The sequence below is a fragment of the Protopterus annectens genome, chromosome 7.part0 (genome assembly GCF_019279795.1).
Source record: "Protopterus annectens isolate FY-2018-M chromosome 7.part0, PAN1.0, whole genome shotgun sequence".
Classification (NCBI taxonomy): domain Eukaryota; kingdom Metazoa; phylum Chordata; order Ceratodontiformes; family Protopteridae; genus Protopterus; species Protopterus annectens.
The window spans coordinates 1,623,452,090-1,623,467,973 of record NC_056739.1 but is presented as its reverse complement, the minus strand read 5'-3'; the positions used below and the strand labels follow the sequence as shown (position 1 = coordinate 1,623,467,973).

The 15,884-nt window shown below is 43.3% G+C and overlaps 1 protein-coding gene across 3 annotated transcripts in view; it reads right to left on the bottom strand.

Moving 5' to 3' along the window:
* LOC122807151 (6-phosphofructo-2-kinase/fructose-2,6-bisphosphatase 4-like) overlaps nt 1–15,884 on the bottom strand; it is an 877,767-nt gene that overhangs the window by 631,632 nt on the left and 230,251 nt on the right. For all 3 annotated transcript variants that reach the window (XM_044078168.1, XM_044078167.1, XM_044078169.1), the window contains one exon: nt 12,083–12,149. In XM_044078168.1, the coding sequence (XP_043934103.1) occupies nt 12,083–12,149 (67 nt within the window). The remainder of the gene's footprint in view (nt 1–12,082; nt 12,150–15,884) is intronic.

The following is a 15,884-nucleotide window of genomic DNA, read 5'->3' as shown; positions in this document are numbered from 1 at the left end:
TGTGCACGTCTATGGAGTGCAGTATCCGTTCCCCTTTGTTCTGTTGATTAGGAAAGAAGGTTGGCAAATGAATGGACTGATTAAGGGCCACACTGGATACCATCTTGAGTATGAAGGAGGGATTAGTCCTGAGGGACACCCTGTCCGCATGAAAGATAATGAAAGGCTCCACTGCCATGAGGGCCTGTAATTCAGATACCCTTCCAGCAGAAGTGATTGCTAAAAGGGAAGCTGTTTTCCAAGAAAGGAATTTTAAGTCCGCAGTGGCAGCTGGCTCGAAAGGAGGAAGGGTGAACTTTTCCAATACAAAGTTAAGGTGCCAACCTGGAGTTGGAGCTCTCCTGGGTGGTCGTAGAGTTTTGGACCCTCTGAGGAACTGCTTAAGCAGTGGATGAGAGAAGAGGGGAGTTTCTCTTATAATGAGCTGAAATGGCTGAGGCGTGAATTTTGATGGAGGAGAAAGACAGGCCCTTGTGAAGCATCTCAGTTAAGTATTGTAAAATCTGAGGTAAATTGGGTACTGCTGTGCTTATCTCTTGAGATTGGTTCCAGGCACAGAATCTTTTCCATTTTTCAGCATAAGATTTTCTAGTACTAGGCCTCCTTGCCTCTAAAATGATATCCATCACTGGTTTACTGAAGGATGGTAAAGGAGAGATTAAGTAATTAGCCAGGCTGCTAGGTTCAGTGTTTGAAGCTGAGGGTGCAGAATCTGGTTCTCCTGCTGAGGCAACAGGGTAGGAGTCTGTGGCAGGTGCCATGGGGCCAACAGTGACACACTGCGCAAGAGAGGGTACCAGTGTTAGTGTGGCCAGTCTGGTGCAACCAAAATCATCCTTGGTTTGTCTTGTTTGATCTTTAGTAGTACTTTGGAGAGCAGAGGCAGAGGAGGAAAGGCATAAACTGTTTTTTCCAGCTGAAGGACAGAGCATCCACTTTCCAAGCTTGTTTGTGAGGAGTCCTTGTGCAAAATTTGTCCAATTGATAGTTCTGGGGGGAGGCAAACAGGTCTATATCTGGGCTCCCCCATTTGTTTGTCAACATGTTGAAAATCCTTGGTTCTAGTTTCCACTCGTGTGGGTCCATGAGGTTTCTGCTTAGTTCGTCTGCCAGTGTATTTAGTTTTCCTGGCAGGAATTGAGCTTGTAGATGCACTTGGCAGCTCAGGGCTGTGTTCCACAATGCCATGACTAGTCTGCAGAGGGGATAAGAATGTGTACGCCCCTGTTTGTTTATGTACCACATAACAGTGGTGTTGTCAGTCTTTACCATTAATTGTCCTACACGCTATGTGTACGTCCGTCTGTAACTGATATTTTTTGGCTGCATTTAACACATTTTTTAAACCTCAAGGGTTTACATCCTTAGACTGCTTAGACATCATGGTAATCAATAATAACAGGAAAACTACAACAAAGTATATATGTATATATATATATATATATATATATATATATATATATATATATATATATATATATAAAACACTACACCTTTTTTTTTTTTTTTTTTTAGGAAGACACCAAGTACAAGGGTTCGGAAGAAGGAAAAAGGCCCTCTAATTTAAACGGGCAAAAGCAGCCCTCTAATTTAAATGAGCTAGCCTTATTTGTTAACATAAAGGGAAAGAACTAGGGGAAAAAAACTCAAGTTTGATAGAGCTCTCTAATTTAAACGAGCTTGTCTATAAATCCAAAGGAAGAAAGCCCTCTAATTAAAATGGGCTTAAGAAAAATAAGTATTTAAGCCAGAATAGGCCAAGGAAAAAAAGCCTCGAGAAGAAACGACGGCCAACAGCAAAAAACAACAGCAGCGAACACTCTAAAAACTGCATAACAATGTTAACTAGAGTATAACAATAACAATAAACTATATGTAAAAATATGACAAAATAAGGAAATATGAAAATTCCACTTAGCCAGTGGGAAGCACCCGATCTTGTTTAACGGCAAACAACATCTGGGGAGCCTTCCTATGGCATGATGGGATAGGGTTTCAGCCACAAGCTAGTGGAAGACCTCAAGCTTTTGTATAAGGCTGAGCTGGAACCGAGGATTGGCTCCAAACACAACCAGTTAAGAATGAAGGTGAGACAGGACAACATCACATCACTTGTTCTCTTTTCCTAAGCCTAGACAACCACTTAAAACTTCTCTTCCAATCCCCCTCACTTGGATGGCCCATTCATTCAACTGTGGTTGTTCGGAGCCCCATGTAAGTCAAGAAAACAGGGAGATAAATGTACAGATTAAGAAATAGTCTAGAAACTGCTTTCAGAAGGAAGCAAGGAATAGTCTTAAGGATTGGCCAATCCTTGTGGGGGGGACAAATATGGATATCTAAACATAAGGGTCCACAGCTCTTGTATCCTGCAATCAGAAGTGACAGCCACTAGGAAGAGTGTATTACAAGATATGAACTTCAATGTTAATGAAACACGAGATTCAGAGATGGGATAGGAAAAAACTTATCAAGCATGAAGCTGAAATCCTGAGAAAGGGAGTGGTCCTTCAAAAATGGATGGAGGTGCAACACTCGTTTAAGGACCTGCATGAAATGCTTCTGCAGAACAAAAATTCTGCTAACTCACTGGGTTACATCAGGCACTATCCTGCACAGGTGCATAACTTCTTCCAGTTGAAGGCATGGGCTTGCAAAGTGGAAAGTCTCCTGACTGCCCTGATTGCTTCTGATATGCCAACCAGGAGATCTGACAGGGTCAAAAGGGCAAGCTCTAAAGTATATCTGTTTGTTTCCCTATCCTTAGTACCAGGAGCTCTCCCCTGCATTACCAGGGCTTGACAGCTTGAAACCATACCCTTCTCATCCACCATGTAGAAATAAGAATGAAGGCTACCTCTCTTCTGTGGGCTTGGTAATGAAGCATGGGAAAAGCAGGAATAATGGGAAAGTCCAAGTCTTGTACAGAAACTACCATGCCACAGGACAAACAATGCATTTACCTCCACCTCCCCTTATCCTGATTTAATCAGCAGAATGAGGGAAGGACCATACTCTTTTGAATGGAGGAAAGGTTGAAATCCTAAGTACCCCACCTCTGGAAGATCCAAGCTAGGCACAGTCTCTGAATCTACACCTTCATGAGAGGATTGTATTAAATGTTCAAAGAATCCTACAATACTCATTTTATGTAGAATGTGTAATGCTGTGACAGCAATACCTCTGCCTGTGATTCACTGGCAAATCATCATTATCTCTCTAAACAACAAGTATGACTGTGTGCTCACTTGACTGCTTAGATGGCACAAGATGTTACAGTTGCCCAACCAAATGAAGAGTGGCACCAGAAGACGTTTTGGCCTCAAGGCCCTCAGAGGAACGAGAACTGCTCCAACTGACTGATGTGAATCTCGCTCTCCAAGGTTGATCACTTCTCTTAAATCATGGAATATACAAAATAAGCATCTCAGTGAACAGTAAAATGTCCATCTTCAGGGTTGACACTTGGATTAGAAGAAGAAATGGGAGGACCACCAACAGATTGGTAGGAATTGACTTCCATTCTAGGGCCCAGTATAAAGGAAATGACACTAGGGCAGGATCTTTAAGTGCAAGGTGGATCCCTAGCCACAAACACTTTACAGTCTCTTGCAGCACCTGTATCCTCAGGTATGTATATGGCACCATAAATATTGTGGCAGCCATCAAGCCCAAAGGGCATGTGTGTGCATCTGGAATCTATGATGTGTCCTCACTCAAGACGACATTCATGGCTTCTTGTATCTTTCTTCATGAGATTGAATGACCATCACTGGAGAATCTCAAACTCCATGGCTATAAGGCAACTATGTAAGATAGGATCAAAGTAGTCTTCTTCACAGTTTATGGTCATCTCCATGGATGACATATCCCATATAGCTAAAATTACTGCAGAAATTATCAAAATAATGAACATCTCAGGTTTCTTTAGTAAGTGTGTTTGATGGTGACGCTAATACACCTGTAGAATATCCTGAAGTTAAAACAGGGGAGGAATTATCCCTGTCTCAAAACACAGGAAATAAAAGACTGTGTACTCAGGAGCAAAGGCATTCTCAGAGTTGTCTGGCATAGACATTTTAATCTAGCACAATAAAGAAAATGTGCCTGGTGAAAAGGTACAATTAATACCATATCTGATACCAAATTCCCAAAATCAAGCAGTTAAGGTAGAAGTACAGAAAATATTTAAACTTCAGATAACTGTAAAGTGAATAGTACAGTTCCATTGCGCTGGTTCCCAAACTGATGCATCTATAAGGTTTTGCAGTGACTTTAAATAAGTTGAACAACATCTTCAAGTCTGATACACACCATATGCCTCAAAGGGTCAAACTGACTGAAAAATTGGGCAAGGGTAGATTTCTTTCCTTCTAGACTTAACTAAAGGCTATATACAAATTCCATCCATCCCAAAAGCTATGGAAAGATGGCACGCTCAACATACGATAAACTCTTCTTTACAGAGACCTATCTTTTAGTCTTCATGGAGAGTCCACAAGCTTCCAGAAGCCAAAGAAAAAGATTATAAGATCTTATGTCACATATACCACAGTCTATGCAAATGATGCTGCAATATTCTCTTAATACTGGGAAAGTCACCTTCTGAAAGTCTAAGCCATTCTGAAATGTCTGCACCAAGCTGGGTTCACAGGTAACCTAGATAAAAGTAAACTGGGTATGGCAAATGCCCAGTATTTGAAGTACATCACAGGTAAAGATTGTGAAGCTTCAAGTAGATAAAGTTGAGGGAGTCCAGAAAGTACAGTTGTGTACACTTGCCATAAATGTAAATGTTCGAGTGTATTCACTGTTGCAGTCATCCCTTGTGGGTTATCCCTGCTGGGTAGCCCTCGGTCAGCCCGAACACCAGAGTCAAGCTTTTTCCCTGCGCCAGCTGCTGTCACCTGTGGGCTGATGTCAGGTCGTCAGTGGTATAAAGGAGAGCAGCCGGCACCATTACATCAGTTTTTCTTGCCCTAACCTGCCAGAGCCCCTTGAAGGACATGTTTTAAAGAGCCTCTGGTGGCCCAAGGCCACAAGAATGACAGTTAATCTCCAAAAAGGATAAGATTAAGGGGGAAGGTGGGCGGGAAAGTAGGACTGCAACAGTGAATACACTCGAACATCTACATTTATGGTAAGTGTACACAACTGTACTATGTTCTTTGTGTTTCACTGTTGCAGTCATCACTTGTGGAAAGATTCCCAAAGCTGAGGAAGGGGAGGATGGAAGTATGAAATTCCTAGGACTGAGCTAGCACGCCTTGCAGCACTGCACAGGCAAAGCCTGCCCGAGCAATATAGAACAGATGCAGGTGGTAGTGTTTGGTGATGGTGTGGACCGAGGTCCAAGTGGCAGCTTCCATGATGTCCCTGGTGGGTACTCCTCTAAGGAAGGCAGTGGAAGTAGAGGCTGCCCTAGTGGAATGTGTTCTGATAGATTTAGGAGAAGCTTTTCCATGAAAATTGTAGCAGAAGTGTATGCAGTGAGATATCCATTTTGAAATGGTCTGTTTGGAGATAGGCTTCCCTTCTTTCCCTGGGGCGAAGGCTTCCCTTCTTTCCCTGGGGCGAAGCCAACCAACAGTTGATCCGTCTTCCTAATGGACTTTGTTCTGCCCAGGTAGAATCTTAACAGTCTGTGTACATCCAGTGTGTGCATAAGTCTCTCCCCTTTATTCTGAGGTTTTGGAAAAAAAGGTGGGGAGATGTATAGCCTAGTTTAGGGTTACATCTGGTACTACCTTTGGCATAAATGAGGGATTGTCCTGAGAGACACCTTGTCTACATGGAAGATAATGAAGGGTTCCGTGGCCATGAGTGCTTGAAGTTCTGACCCCTTCCTAGCTGAAGTAATAGCCAAGAGGAAGGCAGTTTCCAGGAAAGGTGTTTTAGATCTGCTGATGCAGCTGGTTCGAAGGGAGACAATGTCATTTTTTGTAAGACATAGTTTAGGTCCCAAGCTGGAGTGGGTGCCCTTATAGGGTGCCTAATGTTAGATACACCTCTGAGGAATTGCTTAATCAAACGGTGAGAGAAGACAGGCTGTTCAGTATGAAAGTCTGCTAAAATGTCTGAGGCGTGGACTTTAATGGAAGAAAATGAGATGCCCTTATTAAGTAGCTCCACTAGGTAGTCCAGAATAAGTGGGATGGACGGCTGGGAGCTGCTGTGACCTTTTGATATGCACCACGAGTTGAATCTTTTCCATTTCTCCGAGTAAGATTTCCTGGTGCTGGGCCTTCTGGCTTCCTTAATAATGTCTAGGACCTGCTTGTTCAACTGTGGGTTATCCCCAGGCCGTGAGGGATAAGCCATGCAGAAAGTTTGAGAGTGTGCAAGTTAGGATGCAGAATCTCCACTCTGACTTGTGTCAGGAGGTCTGCAATTAACGGCAGGGACATGTAAGGCTCCTTGGTCAGGCAGATCAGCAAGGGGTACCAATGTTGCCAGGCCCAATCTGGTGCTATAAGAATGGCTTATAGTCCTTCCTGCCTTATTCTGAGAAGTACCCTTGGGAGTAAGGACAGGGGGGGGGAGGGTCGCATAAATGAAGAGATTGGTCCATTGGAATGAAAGAGTATCCACTTTCCAAACTAGGGGGTGGAACTCCCTGGTGCAGAATTTGTGCAGCTGATTGTTGTGTTGTGAGGTGAAGAAGTCCACCTCTGGTGTCCTCCAGGCCTGAGTGATTTGGAGGAATGTCCCCTTTTGGAGTTTCCACTCATGGGGGTCTAAGTAGTTTCTGCTAAGATGGTTTGCTAGGGTGTTGTTTACTCCTGGGATGTACTGGACCATCAGGTGTAGGCTCATGGAGGAGGCTGTCTGCCAGAGGCTCATGGCTAGTTGGCAGAGACGGTAGGAGTGTGTCCCCCCTGTTTGTTGATGTACCACATGACTGTGGTATTGTCTGTTTTTATGAGGAGGACACCTGGTTTTATGTGGTCTTGGAAGGATGTGATAGCCTTGTGAACTGCCATCATTTCCTTTAGGTTGATGTGCCAATGAAGGTGCCTGAGGTCCCAAGAGCCTTGGGTGGTCCGGGTATCTAAATGAGTTCCCTAAGCTAGGTTTGAGGCGTCTGTGGTAATAGTCTGGCCTTGTGGTTGGTAGGTGAAGGGAAGGCCCTTGTTCTGAGTGCAGGCCTCTGTCTACCAAAGTAACTCATTCCTTATGCATGGAATGACGGGGGCAGTGGTCTCCATAGACTGAGAGTGTTGGCACCAAAGGTTGTTTAGGTACCACTGGAGTTTCCTCGTGTGCAGCCTGGCCATGGGAATTATCAGAATGCAGGATGACATGTAACCCAGTGCTTGCAGAATTTTCCTTGCTGTGAGTTTTTTTCTGAGAGCTAGCTGGGAGAAGTAATTTGGCAGAAAGCATTGTTTTTCTGGTGAGAGGAAGGCTGTTTGGGAGGCTGTGTCCAGGAGTGCACCCAAGTAGATGATTTGCCGGGAGGGGTTTAGGTTTGACTTTTTCCTGTTGATAGTGAACCCTAGAGAGGCTAGGGTTGTTTGTACAAATAGCAGGTCCTGTAGTAACTTCTCTTTGTTGACTGCTTGGATTAGGCTGCTATCCAGAAAAGGGTAAATCTGGATGTTTTGCTGTCTGCAGAAGGCAACTACTGGGGCCAAGAATTTTGTGAAGACCCTGGGAGCCATAGATAACACAAAGGGTAGCAGAGAACTGAAAGTGTTGTGAACCTCCTCTGAAGCATAGGTATTTTCTGCAGGACTCCATTATGGGTATATGAAGGTAGGCAACCTTTAGGTCTAGAGTGGCTAGTCATGCATTTTTGCCCAGCATTGGTAAGAGTTTTTGAAGAGTTAGCATTTTTAATTTTGGGTCCTCTAGGAAGGTGTTTAGAATGGACAGGTCAAGGATGGGTCGACAAGTGCCTTCTTTTCTTAGCACTAGGAACAGTCTGGAGTAAAAACCTTTTCCTGCTTGCTCCTATGGCACAGGTTCCACTCCCCCTTGAGTATGGAGTATGTGCACTTGTTTTAATGCTTCTGACCACTGATTTGGAGATAGATTTGGGTAACCTGTTAAGGTTGGGACTTGCTGGAAAGTAAATTTGTAGCCCTGAAAAATGATTTTTAATACCCATTGGTCCTTTGTTAGAGACAGCCAATTTTGTTTGTAAAGGGATAGCCTTCCTCCTACCCTCTGATGAAAGGGGGAGTGAGAGTCATTGCATGGAGTAGTGACTGGACTTAAAACTCCCTGCTGTGGGAGTGGTGGAGGGCCACTGCTTAGTTTTTCGCTGGCCTTGGTATTGTGGTCTAACTGGTCTGTCCATGCGAGGCCTCCCTTGAACCTGTCTACTGGGGGCTGGGAAAGACCAGTGCTTAGAGGGAAAGTTTCTGCCGAGTCTGGGAGGTTGAACTTGGTGGAAGTCTTTTACTGTTTGCATAAATTTAGCTTTATTCTCCATCTTTTTGATTACCTTCTCTGCTTTTGATCCAAACAAACGATCTTTATCCAGGGGGGCATCAAGTAGTTTTAATTTTACATGATCAGGCAGTGGCTGTTCTTTTAGTCATGCATGCCTCCTAATGACTGAACCTGCCACAGCGGCCCTACTTGAGCCTTCTAGGGCATCAAATCCACAGTGCAGGGAGTGTTTAGCTACTTGAGAAGTAGAGTGCAGAAGATTTGCTAACTCTTTGGAACTATTAGTGTCAGGTAAAGATGACATTTTTTGTTTCATAAATTCCAAGGTGAGCTGTTGATATTTTAGCATATGGAACTGGCAGTTAAGAGCTCTAATAGCTAAGGTTATGGAGGTGTGCACTTTATTACCCCATCTATCCAGAGCTCCTGAGTCCTTGTCAGAGAGAATTGAGTTTTTAGATGAGCTAGCCTTGGCCCCTTTGGGCCCCTGTGTGATGACCTCTGGGTCTGCTGCAGGGTTTTTAAACAAGTACTTATGTGAATCAGGCACCCTTTAGTATGTGTCAGGTTTTCTAGGAGCAGGGGATAGGGCATTAGGGGTGAAGCTAGATTCACTGAAAACATCATCCACCACATCCAGAATAGGAAGGATGGCCAAAGATCTGTGCTGAGGAAGATCTAGAAACTCTCATAGTCTTTTCTTAGACTGAGGCTAATCTTGGGCTTCCCCGTGAAAATGCTCTCTGAGAGTGTGTAGGGTTTCCCCAAATGAAAGATCCTTAGGGGGGAGGCAGAAGGAATGGATTCCTCTGCATCGGAATCCTCAAAGGAGGTGAGAGGTTGTTGTTCCTCATCTGAATCAATGTAGTCTGAAATTTCAGAATCTGGTTCTGTGTGAACTTTAGGGAAAGCATCCATTTTTCTTTTAGAAGGAGTGGTATGGCTACCCCTGATGAAAGTGATGAGGTCTTCTGCCATTTTCAATAACTGTGTCTGAGGCGGTGGAGGAGGAGTAAGATGGCGACTAGAGACTGTTTTCTTTGGGGTGGTCTTGCTTTTAGACCTTAGTAAATCCATTTGTCATTGGGATGCGGTAGTCGGAGGTGAAGACACCATTTTTTGCCTTGAATCCGTATGGTGACAACTGAGGGATCGGATGATGACGCATTCCCTGGTGACATACCGGACTCTGAAAGGGTCTTGATAGAGGCCTGTGAAGGAAATGAGTAGGGCATCAGGGTCTGCGAATGTGCCTCACTGAATTTCTCAGAACTGACAACTTGCTTCTGGGACGGGTCGTCTAAAAGTTTAAGTTTGTGTGGTCTGTCCCCTTCTTTATCTTTTCATTTTTGGGAATATCCACCGACTGCTGACCAACAGAATGCGAGGAACTACTTCAGAAATGCCTGGCTACAAATTCAGTTCTACGGCGAACAGTCCTTGAATTGAAAAGTGCGCAGACAACGGGAGATGTCATGGTCTGGGCCTAGACAAGTAATGCACAAGGTATGGAAGTCCCAGTGTGGTATTTGTTTTCCAGAGTGTAGACAATTACTGACTTTTTCGGACATCGGTTAATGCAAGAAAAAGGTCCCCAACAGGGTACTTAGCTTTAGTCATTTTCAGATTCAACTTCCACTCTGGCAACGAACGACTGGCACACATGCAAACTGCTTTTGCTTTGGGCTCCATGGCAAGAAAGATTGATGTAATGGCACCGGCTGCTCTCCTTTATACCACTGATGACCTGACGTCAGTCCACAGGTGACAGCAGCCAGTGCAGGGGAAAAGCTTGACTCTGGTATTCGGGCCGACTGAGGGTTACCTAGCAGGGATAACACACAAGTGATGACTGCAACAGTGAAACACGAAAAATATCTGGCCCAGCTGATCTACAAAGAAGCAGGTTAAAGCATTTTTAGGTCTGGCCAGTTATTACTGCAAGATCATCCTGAACTTTGCTACCATAGCTTATCCCCCTTAATGACCTAACCAAACGACTCAATTAAAAGTGCAATTGTCACATGAAACTGAAGAGGCCTTTAGAAACCTGAAATGTATATTATGTTTAGAACCTATCTGACAGACCCTGACTTCACCAAATGCTTCCTAGTAGAGTTACCACTCAAGTGAGTATCAGTATGGTGGTGCCCCAATATGAAAGCTCAGGTAACACTGAGAAAAACAGCAGGGAGGTAACATCTATCAGTTAAATGGGCCCTCATTATGCTCAAATAGTATTTGTTAGGAAGGGAAACTGCCCTCATTACAGACAATGCCCCATTACAGTGTATGTTCAGGCAGAAAGAAAATCATGCTAAGCTTTCTCATGTGCACAAACCTTTCAGCCACTCAGTTTTACAAGTTATCACCCAAGTCACAGTCACTGTAATGTAAATGGGTTGTTGTGGGCAAACATCAAATCGGAGGAGGAGGACTTGGGTTCCACATGGGGCCGTTTAGTGGCATAATGGTGACTGCTGAGTAAGGAAAAACATTACTAAGGGGTCAGGTGATCTAGTAATAGCTGCAGAGGATTCATAAGGCAGGACAGAAGATGCAAACTCACCACGGAAACAACTGAGAAATAACTGCAAATGGGGAATTTTAACTGATAGCAGTTCTCTATAATGAGAGATTCACTGATTTTAAAACAAATGGAGACAGAAAACGGTGCATTATGAGTCTCTAGGAAGCTGTGTTTGAATGGAGGAAACAGTCTGAATTCACCCCTATTCTGAAAAGTCTGAATAAGAACAGTATCCTGCTTGAATTTGAGAATTACTGTGCTTTGGGAACCAAGGGAAACTAGACCCTTTTGTAAATGCTGCTGGAATAGACTTAATTACCTCTAAAAACTGAAGCCTCTAGAGAGCATTTTTTTGGACAGAGAACTGTGCTTTATGTTCCCTATATCTGCAAGTCTACATTATTTTCCACTATCCCTTGTAAATAAACCCTGTTTTTGAATTGCAAGTTGGCATACCTGATGACTATTTCTGGACAAGATGAATGTTAGATGGCTGAAATACTATCCCAACAAAGGAAATAAAGTCAAAACATGCAACACATCTTAAAATGATATGCACTGAGGCTCCAAGACTGTATGTTTTTTCTACAGCAGGTGGAAAAGATATACATTAAATAAACACAGCAGTCTTTATCTGTCATCAAAGATAAGTTTCAAAATTCATTGCAAAACTATCATAAAAATACACAAGCTAAGAGTCAAAGATAACTGGAATAAACTGGCAGCATGGGTGAGCCACCTCTGTCAGCTCAAATCTCTAGGATTCAAGAGCATCATAACAGAGCTGCTAAAGTTTGCTGCTGGATACTGATGCAGTTTCTGTCCCACATGGAAGTCATTTCATTCATTTGTTAATGAGACATATTCCCTCAAGCAAAGATGTTTCTTTTCAGTTGCAACCACAAGCATTTGCTGGATAAGCAACTTTGTCACTCACACCATTTGCTAGTGGAACTTGACAGACTCAAACTCAGGACTATACGACAAAGTAGCTCACAACCTCCACTGTCTTGTAAACTGTCACACCTTAATCTTACTAAAGTGATTTTTATTTTTTAAAGGGTGAAATAGTAAATTACAGCATGCAAAAGATAAACCACACAGAACGTCAAATGTTCAAAGTTCTCAACCACAAGCAGATACAATACTTACAGCCACATGTCCACCTTCTTCAGAGAGATACCGTCTGACATCATTCAGGGCTGACAAAGCACACTGCCTAATTGCAAATGGGAAAAGAAAGAAAATCTAAACAACCAACACATTTACAGAACACTGCACAACATTATGTGTTTTTTAATGAAAAAAAAAAAAACAGCAATAACGAATGTTACATGTGATGAGCATTTCTGCAAAAAGTCCATAAACTAATTAAATATCCTGCACCACAGGTTTGCATCCCCACAAAACTACTACCTAAGCTTCAAGAAAATTCTATTTCAAACTTGTAATAAGTACAGCTAAATAGCAACAGACAATATAATAAATGTAAGAAATTACTGGTAACTGATATGAAAAAATTAATCAACTGGATTCTCATATATATCAACACTACACTGTTGGCATACTTTCAGATCTTAGCGATAAACTATTTAATCAGATTTCTTAGTATAGCTGCTAGCTTCTCTAAATTGGCCCTAGGCGTGTGTGTTTGTGTGTGTGTGTGTGTGTGTGTGTGTGTGTGTGTGTGTGTGTGTGTGTGTGTGTGTGTGTGTGTGTGTGTGTGTGTGCCTTCTGTGGAAGCTTGACACTGTAAAACTCCACTGCCAATCATGAGCAGACAGGTGATCCGCTGTGGCGACCCCTAACCGGGAAAAGCCAAAAGAAGAAGAAGTATAGCTGCTAGCTTCTGAGACAATAAACAGAAGTACATACAAAATTACTATATTTATTTATTTGTTTGTTTTTATTTATTGGGAAAGTCCGACTGGTAACACCCACTTTTAGTGCAGGCCCAGGTAGAAAAGCTCCATTTGCTTACATTGCATTACACTAAGTTCCAGTCAAACACAGAGTAGTTACATTTTTATTTACATTTATACACAAAAGTACAGTTGTGTAAAATCTTACTATAACAGTAGGTGTCCTTCGCTTCACTGTTGCAGTACTCTTTACAATAGGGATCCCCTGACAAGGACAGCCTGATGTCTGGCTAGTATACCAATGTCTTTAAATTGCTTTAAGGTATGTCGTACAACACATGTATGGTCCTTGCATAGTATAGAGCATAAAGGTGATGTCTAGATGTACCATCCTCAGAAATGAGAGCCCTAGTACGAACACCAGTCCAAGGAAAAAAGAGGTAATCAGTACATCCAGAAAAAAATTGGACCAGGGGTGGACGGAGGGACTGAATACTGCAACAGTGAAGAGGAGGACATATATTGTTATGGTAAGATTTTACACAGCTGTAATATGTCCTTCCATTACACTGTTGCAGTATTCATTACACTAGGGAGAGTGCCAAAGCTCAGGAGGAAGACAGGGAGAAGGAAAGAACAGCAGAGCTCTGTAAGAAGCCATGAAAAATGGTCTTAGCAAAATCAGCTCTAGCTCTGGAAATTCCATCCAACTTGCAGTGCTTGGTTGGTAAATGTATGCATAGAAGTCCAGGAAGCTGCATCAAGAATAGAATTAGTATCCAAACCCTTGAAAAAGTGCCAAAAGAAGCTACAGCTCTAGTAATATGAGCCTTATGTGAAGGAAGGCTCTTACCACAAAAGGAATAACAAAAAGAAATAGTTTTAGAACTCCAAGAAGAAAAAGTTTGCTCGGACACAGCCAATCCTAAGGACCTAAGATAAAAGGAAACAAAGAGCTGATCACATTTATGAAAAGTCAGTCTTATCCGAATAAAATCTGAGTTATCTATGCACATCCACTGTCTGCAGGACCTTTTCACTGGCAGATTGTGGAGAAGGGAAAAAGTGGGCAAATGAATAGAATAATTAAGGGACAACTCATTCACCACTTTAGGTATAAAGGAAGGATTAGTACACAACAGCAACCTGTCCTTATGAAACACAATCATTATTAGTAAAAAATGATCATTATTAGTAAAAAAATACGAGCACTCATAAAATCAACTAAGGCCAATTTTGAGAGAAAAATTGCCATGGATTCAAAGGACAATCATAAGGCCTTTTTCAGCTATGTTAGGAACCTGGGTGGAAACTCCCAGATATGCTCAGAATTAGTCCAAAATGATACAAAAATCACTGAACCCACAGACATTGCCAACATACTGGCAGACAGGTTCAGTGCAAACTTCACCCCTCTCCCCTAAAGGAGAGATAACTATCCCAGCCAGTGTAGCCTCCCGGACATCTCAAATGCGCAGGTGAAAGCTGCTCTCTCTAAAGCTAAAAACACAGCATCAATGGGACGGATGGTGTCCCCGGCTGTGTGCTACGAGCTAAATGAGGAAGTAAACCCGCACATAAGGCAGCTGTTTAATCTCAGCCTTACCACAGGATACGTGCCCAAGGAGTGGCGTCACGGCAACTGTGGTCCCACTCCACAAAGGCGGGCCTCTCGGACCCTGGTAATTACCGCCCCATAAGCTTAACAAGTCTAGTCTGCAAAGCTATGGAGAGGATCATAATGGAGCTCATAAACAAAGATATAGGGGACTTGCAGACATTGGACCCGACCCAGTTTGGCTTTGTCAAGGGAAGATCATGCCTTTTGAACTTGGTCGACTTCTTGAAACAGTCACCAAGGCCATTGATGAGGAAAGGCAGTCCATACAGCCTACCTTGACCTTGCAAAGGCTTTCGACACAATACCCCACTCGGGTATTGTAGAAAAACTTACCAGCTTAAATGTAAACCCATATGTCACAAGATGGGTTGCAAACTGGCTTAAGGACAGAACCCACAGGGTTAGAGTTGCTGGCGCTGTGTCAGACTCCAAGCCGGTCACAAGTGGTGTCCCACAGGCTCGGTCCTTGGCCCCCTATTGTTTGGCATCTACTTCTCAGAAGTACAGGCCAACATGGGAGGACTTTGGCTGACAAAGTTTACAGGCGACTGCAAACTGGGCCATAGTGGAAAGTGCATCGGACACGGATATCCTTCAGAAGGGACTCACGGAAACAGATAGCTGGTGCCAGAGCCATGGCCTGAAGTTAACGCCAAAAATGTATAGTCATACCCTTGGGAAAAACAAGGTAACCCCAAGCTACCATATAGGTGGCAATCCACTAAGCACAGAAGAGGTTATCAGGGACCTGGGGACCCAGGTTGACAGTGGCCTTTCTTTTGACACTCACATTGCTAAAGTGGTTAAAAGACCTTCTACATTGCCCACCTGATCATGAAGGATTCACATCCAGATCTAGTGAGGTCATTGTTCCCTGTACTCTTCACTTATCAGACCAATGATCGAGTACAATGCCCCATTCGGGATGTATCTCACCCGACATCTGCAGCAATTGGAGAGACCCCATAAGTTCCTCACCAAAAGGATAAAGGGACTCCAAAATCTGTTATATGCTGCCAGACTGAAGAAACTCCAGCTCTATTCAGTCGCATACCGTCTGCTCAGAGGTGACATGTGCCTGACATACAAGGCCATGTCCAACCCGGAATTAATGGACATGCTCCACCTCAAAAATCCAAATCCACCAAAACCACTAGAGCAAGCGACTTAAACCTCAACACGGATATAAATAGGGCGTGCTGGAGGGATAGATTTATCACCCAGAGACTCCCTATGCTGTGGAATAAAATCCCGGTCCATGTGAGGCAGAGCACCTCGCTGACTCTGTTCAAGAGAAATCTAGACCTGTGGATGGGAGATCGTAGGTTTACCCCGGGAATCATATCTGTGTCACTGCTGGACAGAGGCACAACAAACTAATGGGCACAGTATTTTTTCATATAAGGGGTGGCGTAAGCCACAAAAATTTGGGCTAGGCTTATAAATGCCTTAGGGCAGATAGCCTAGTATA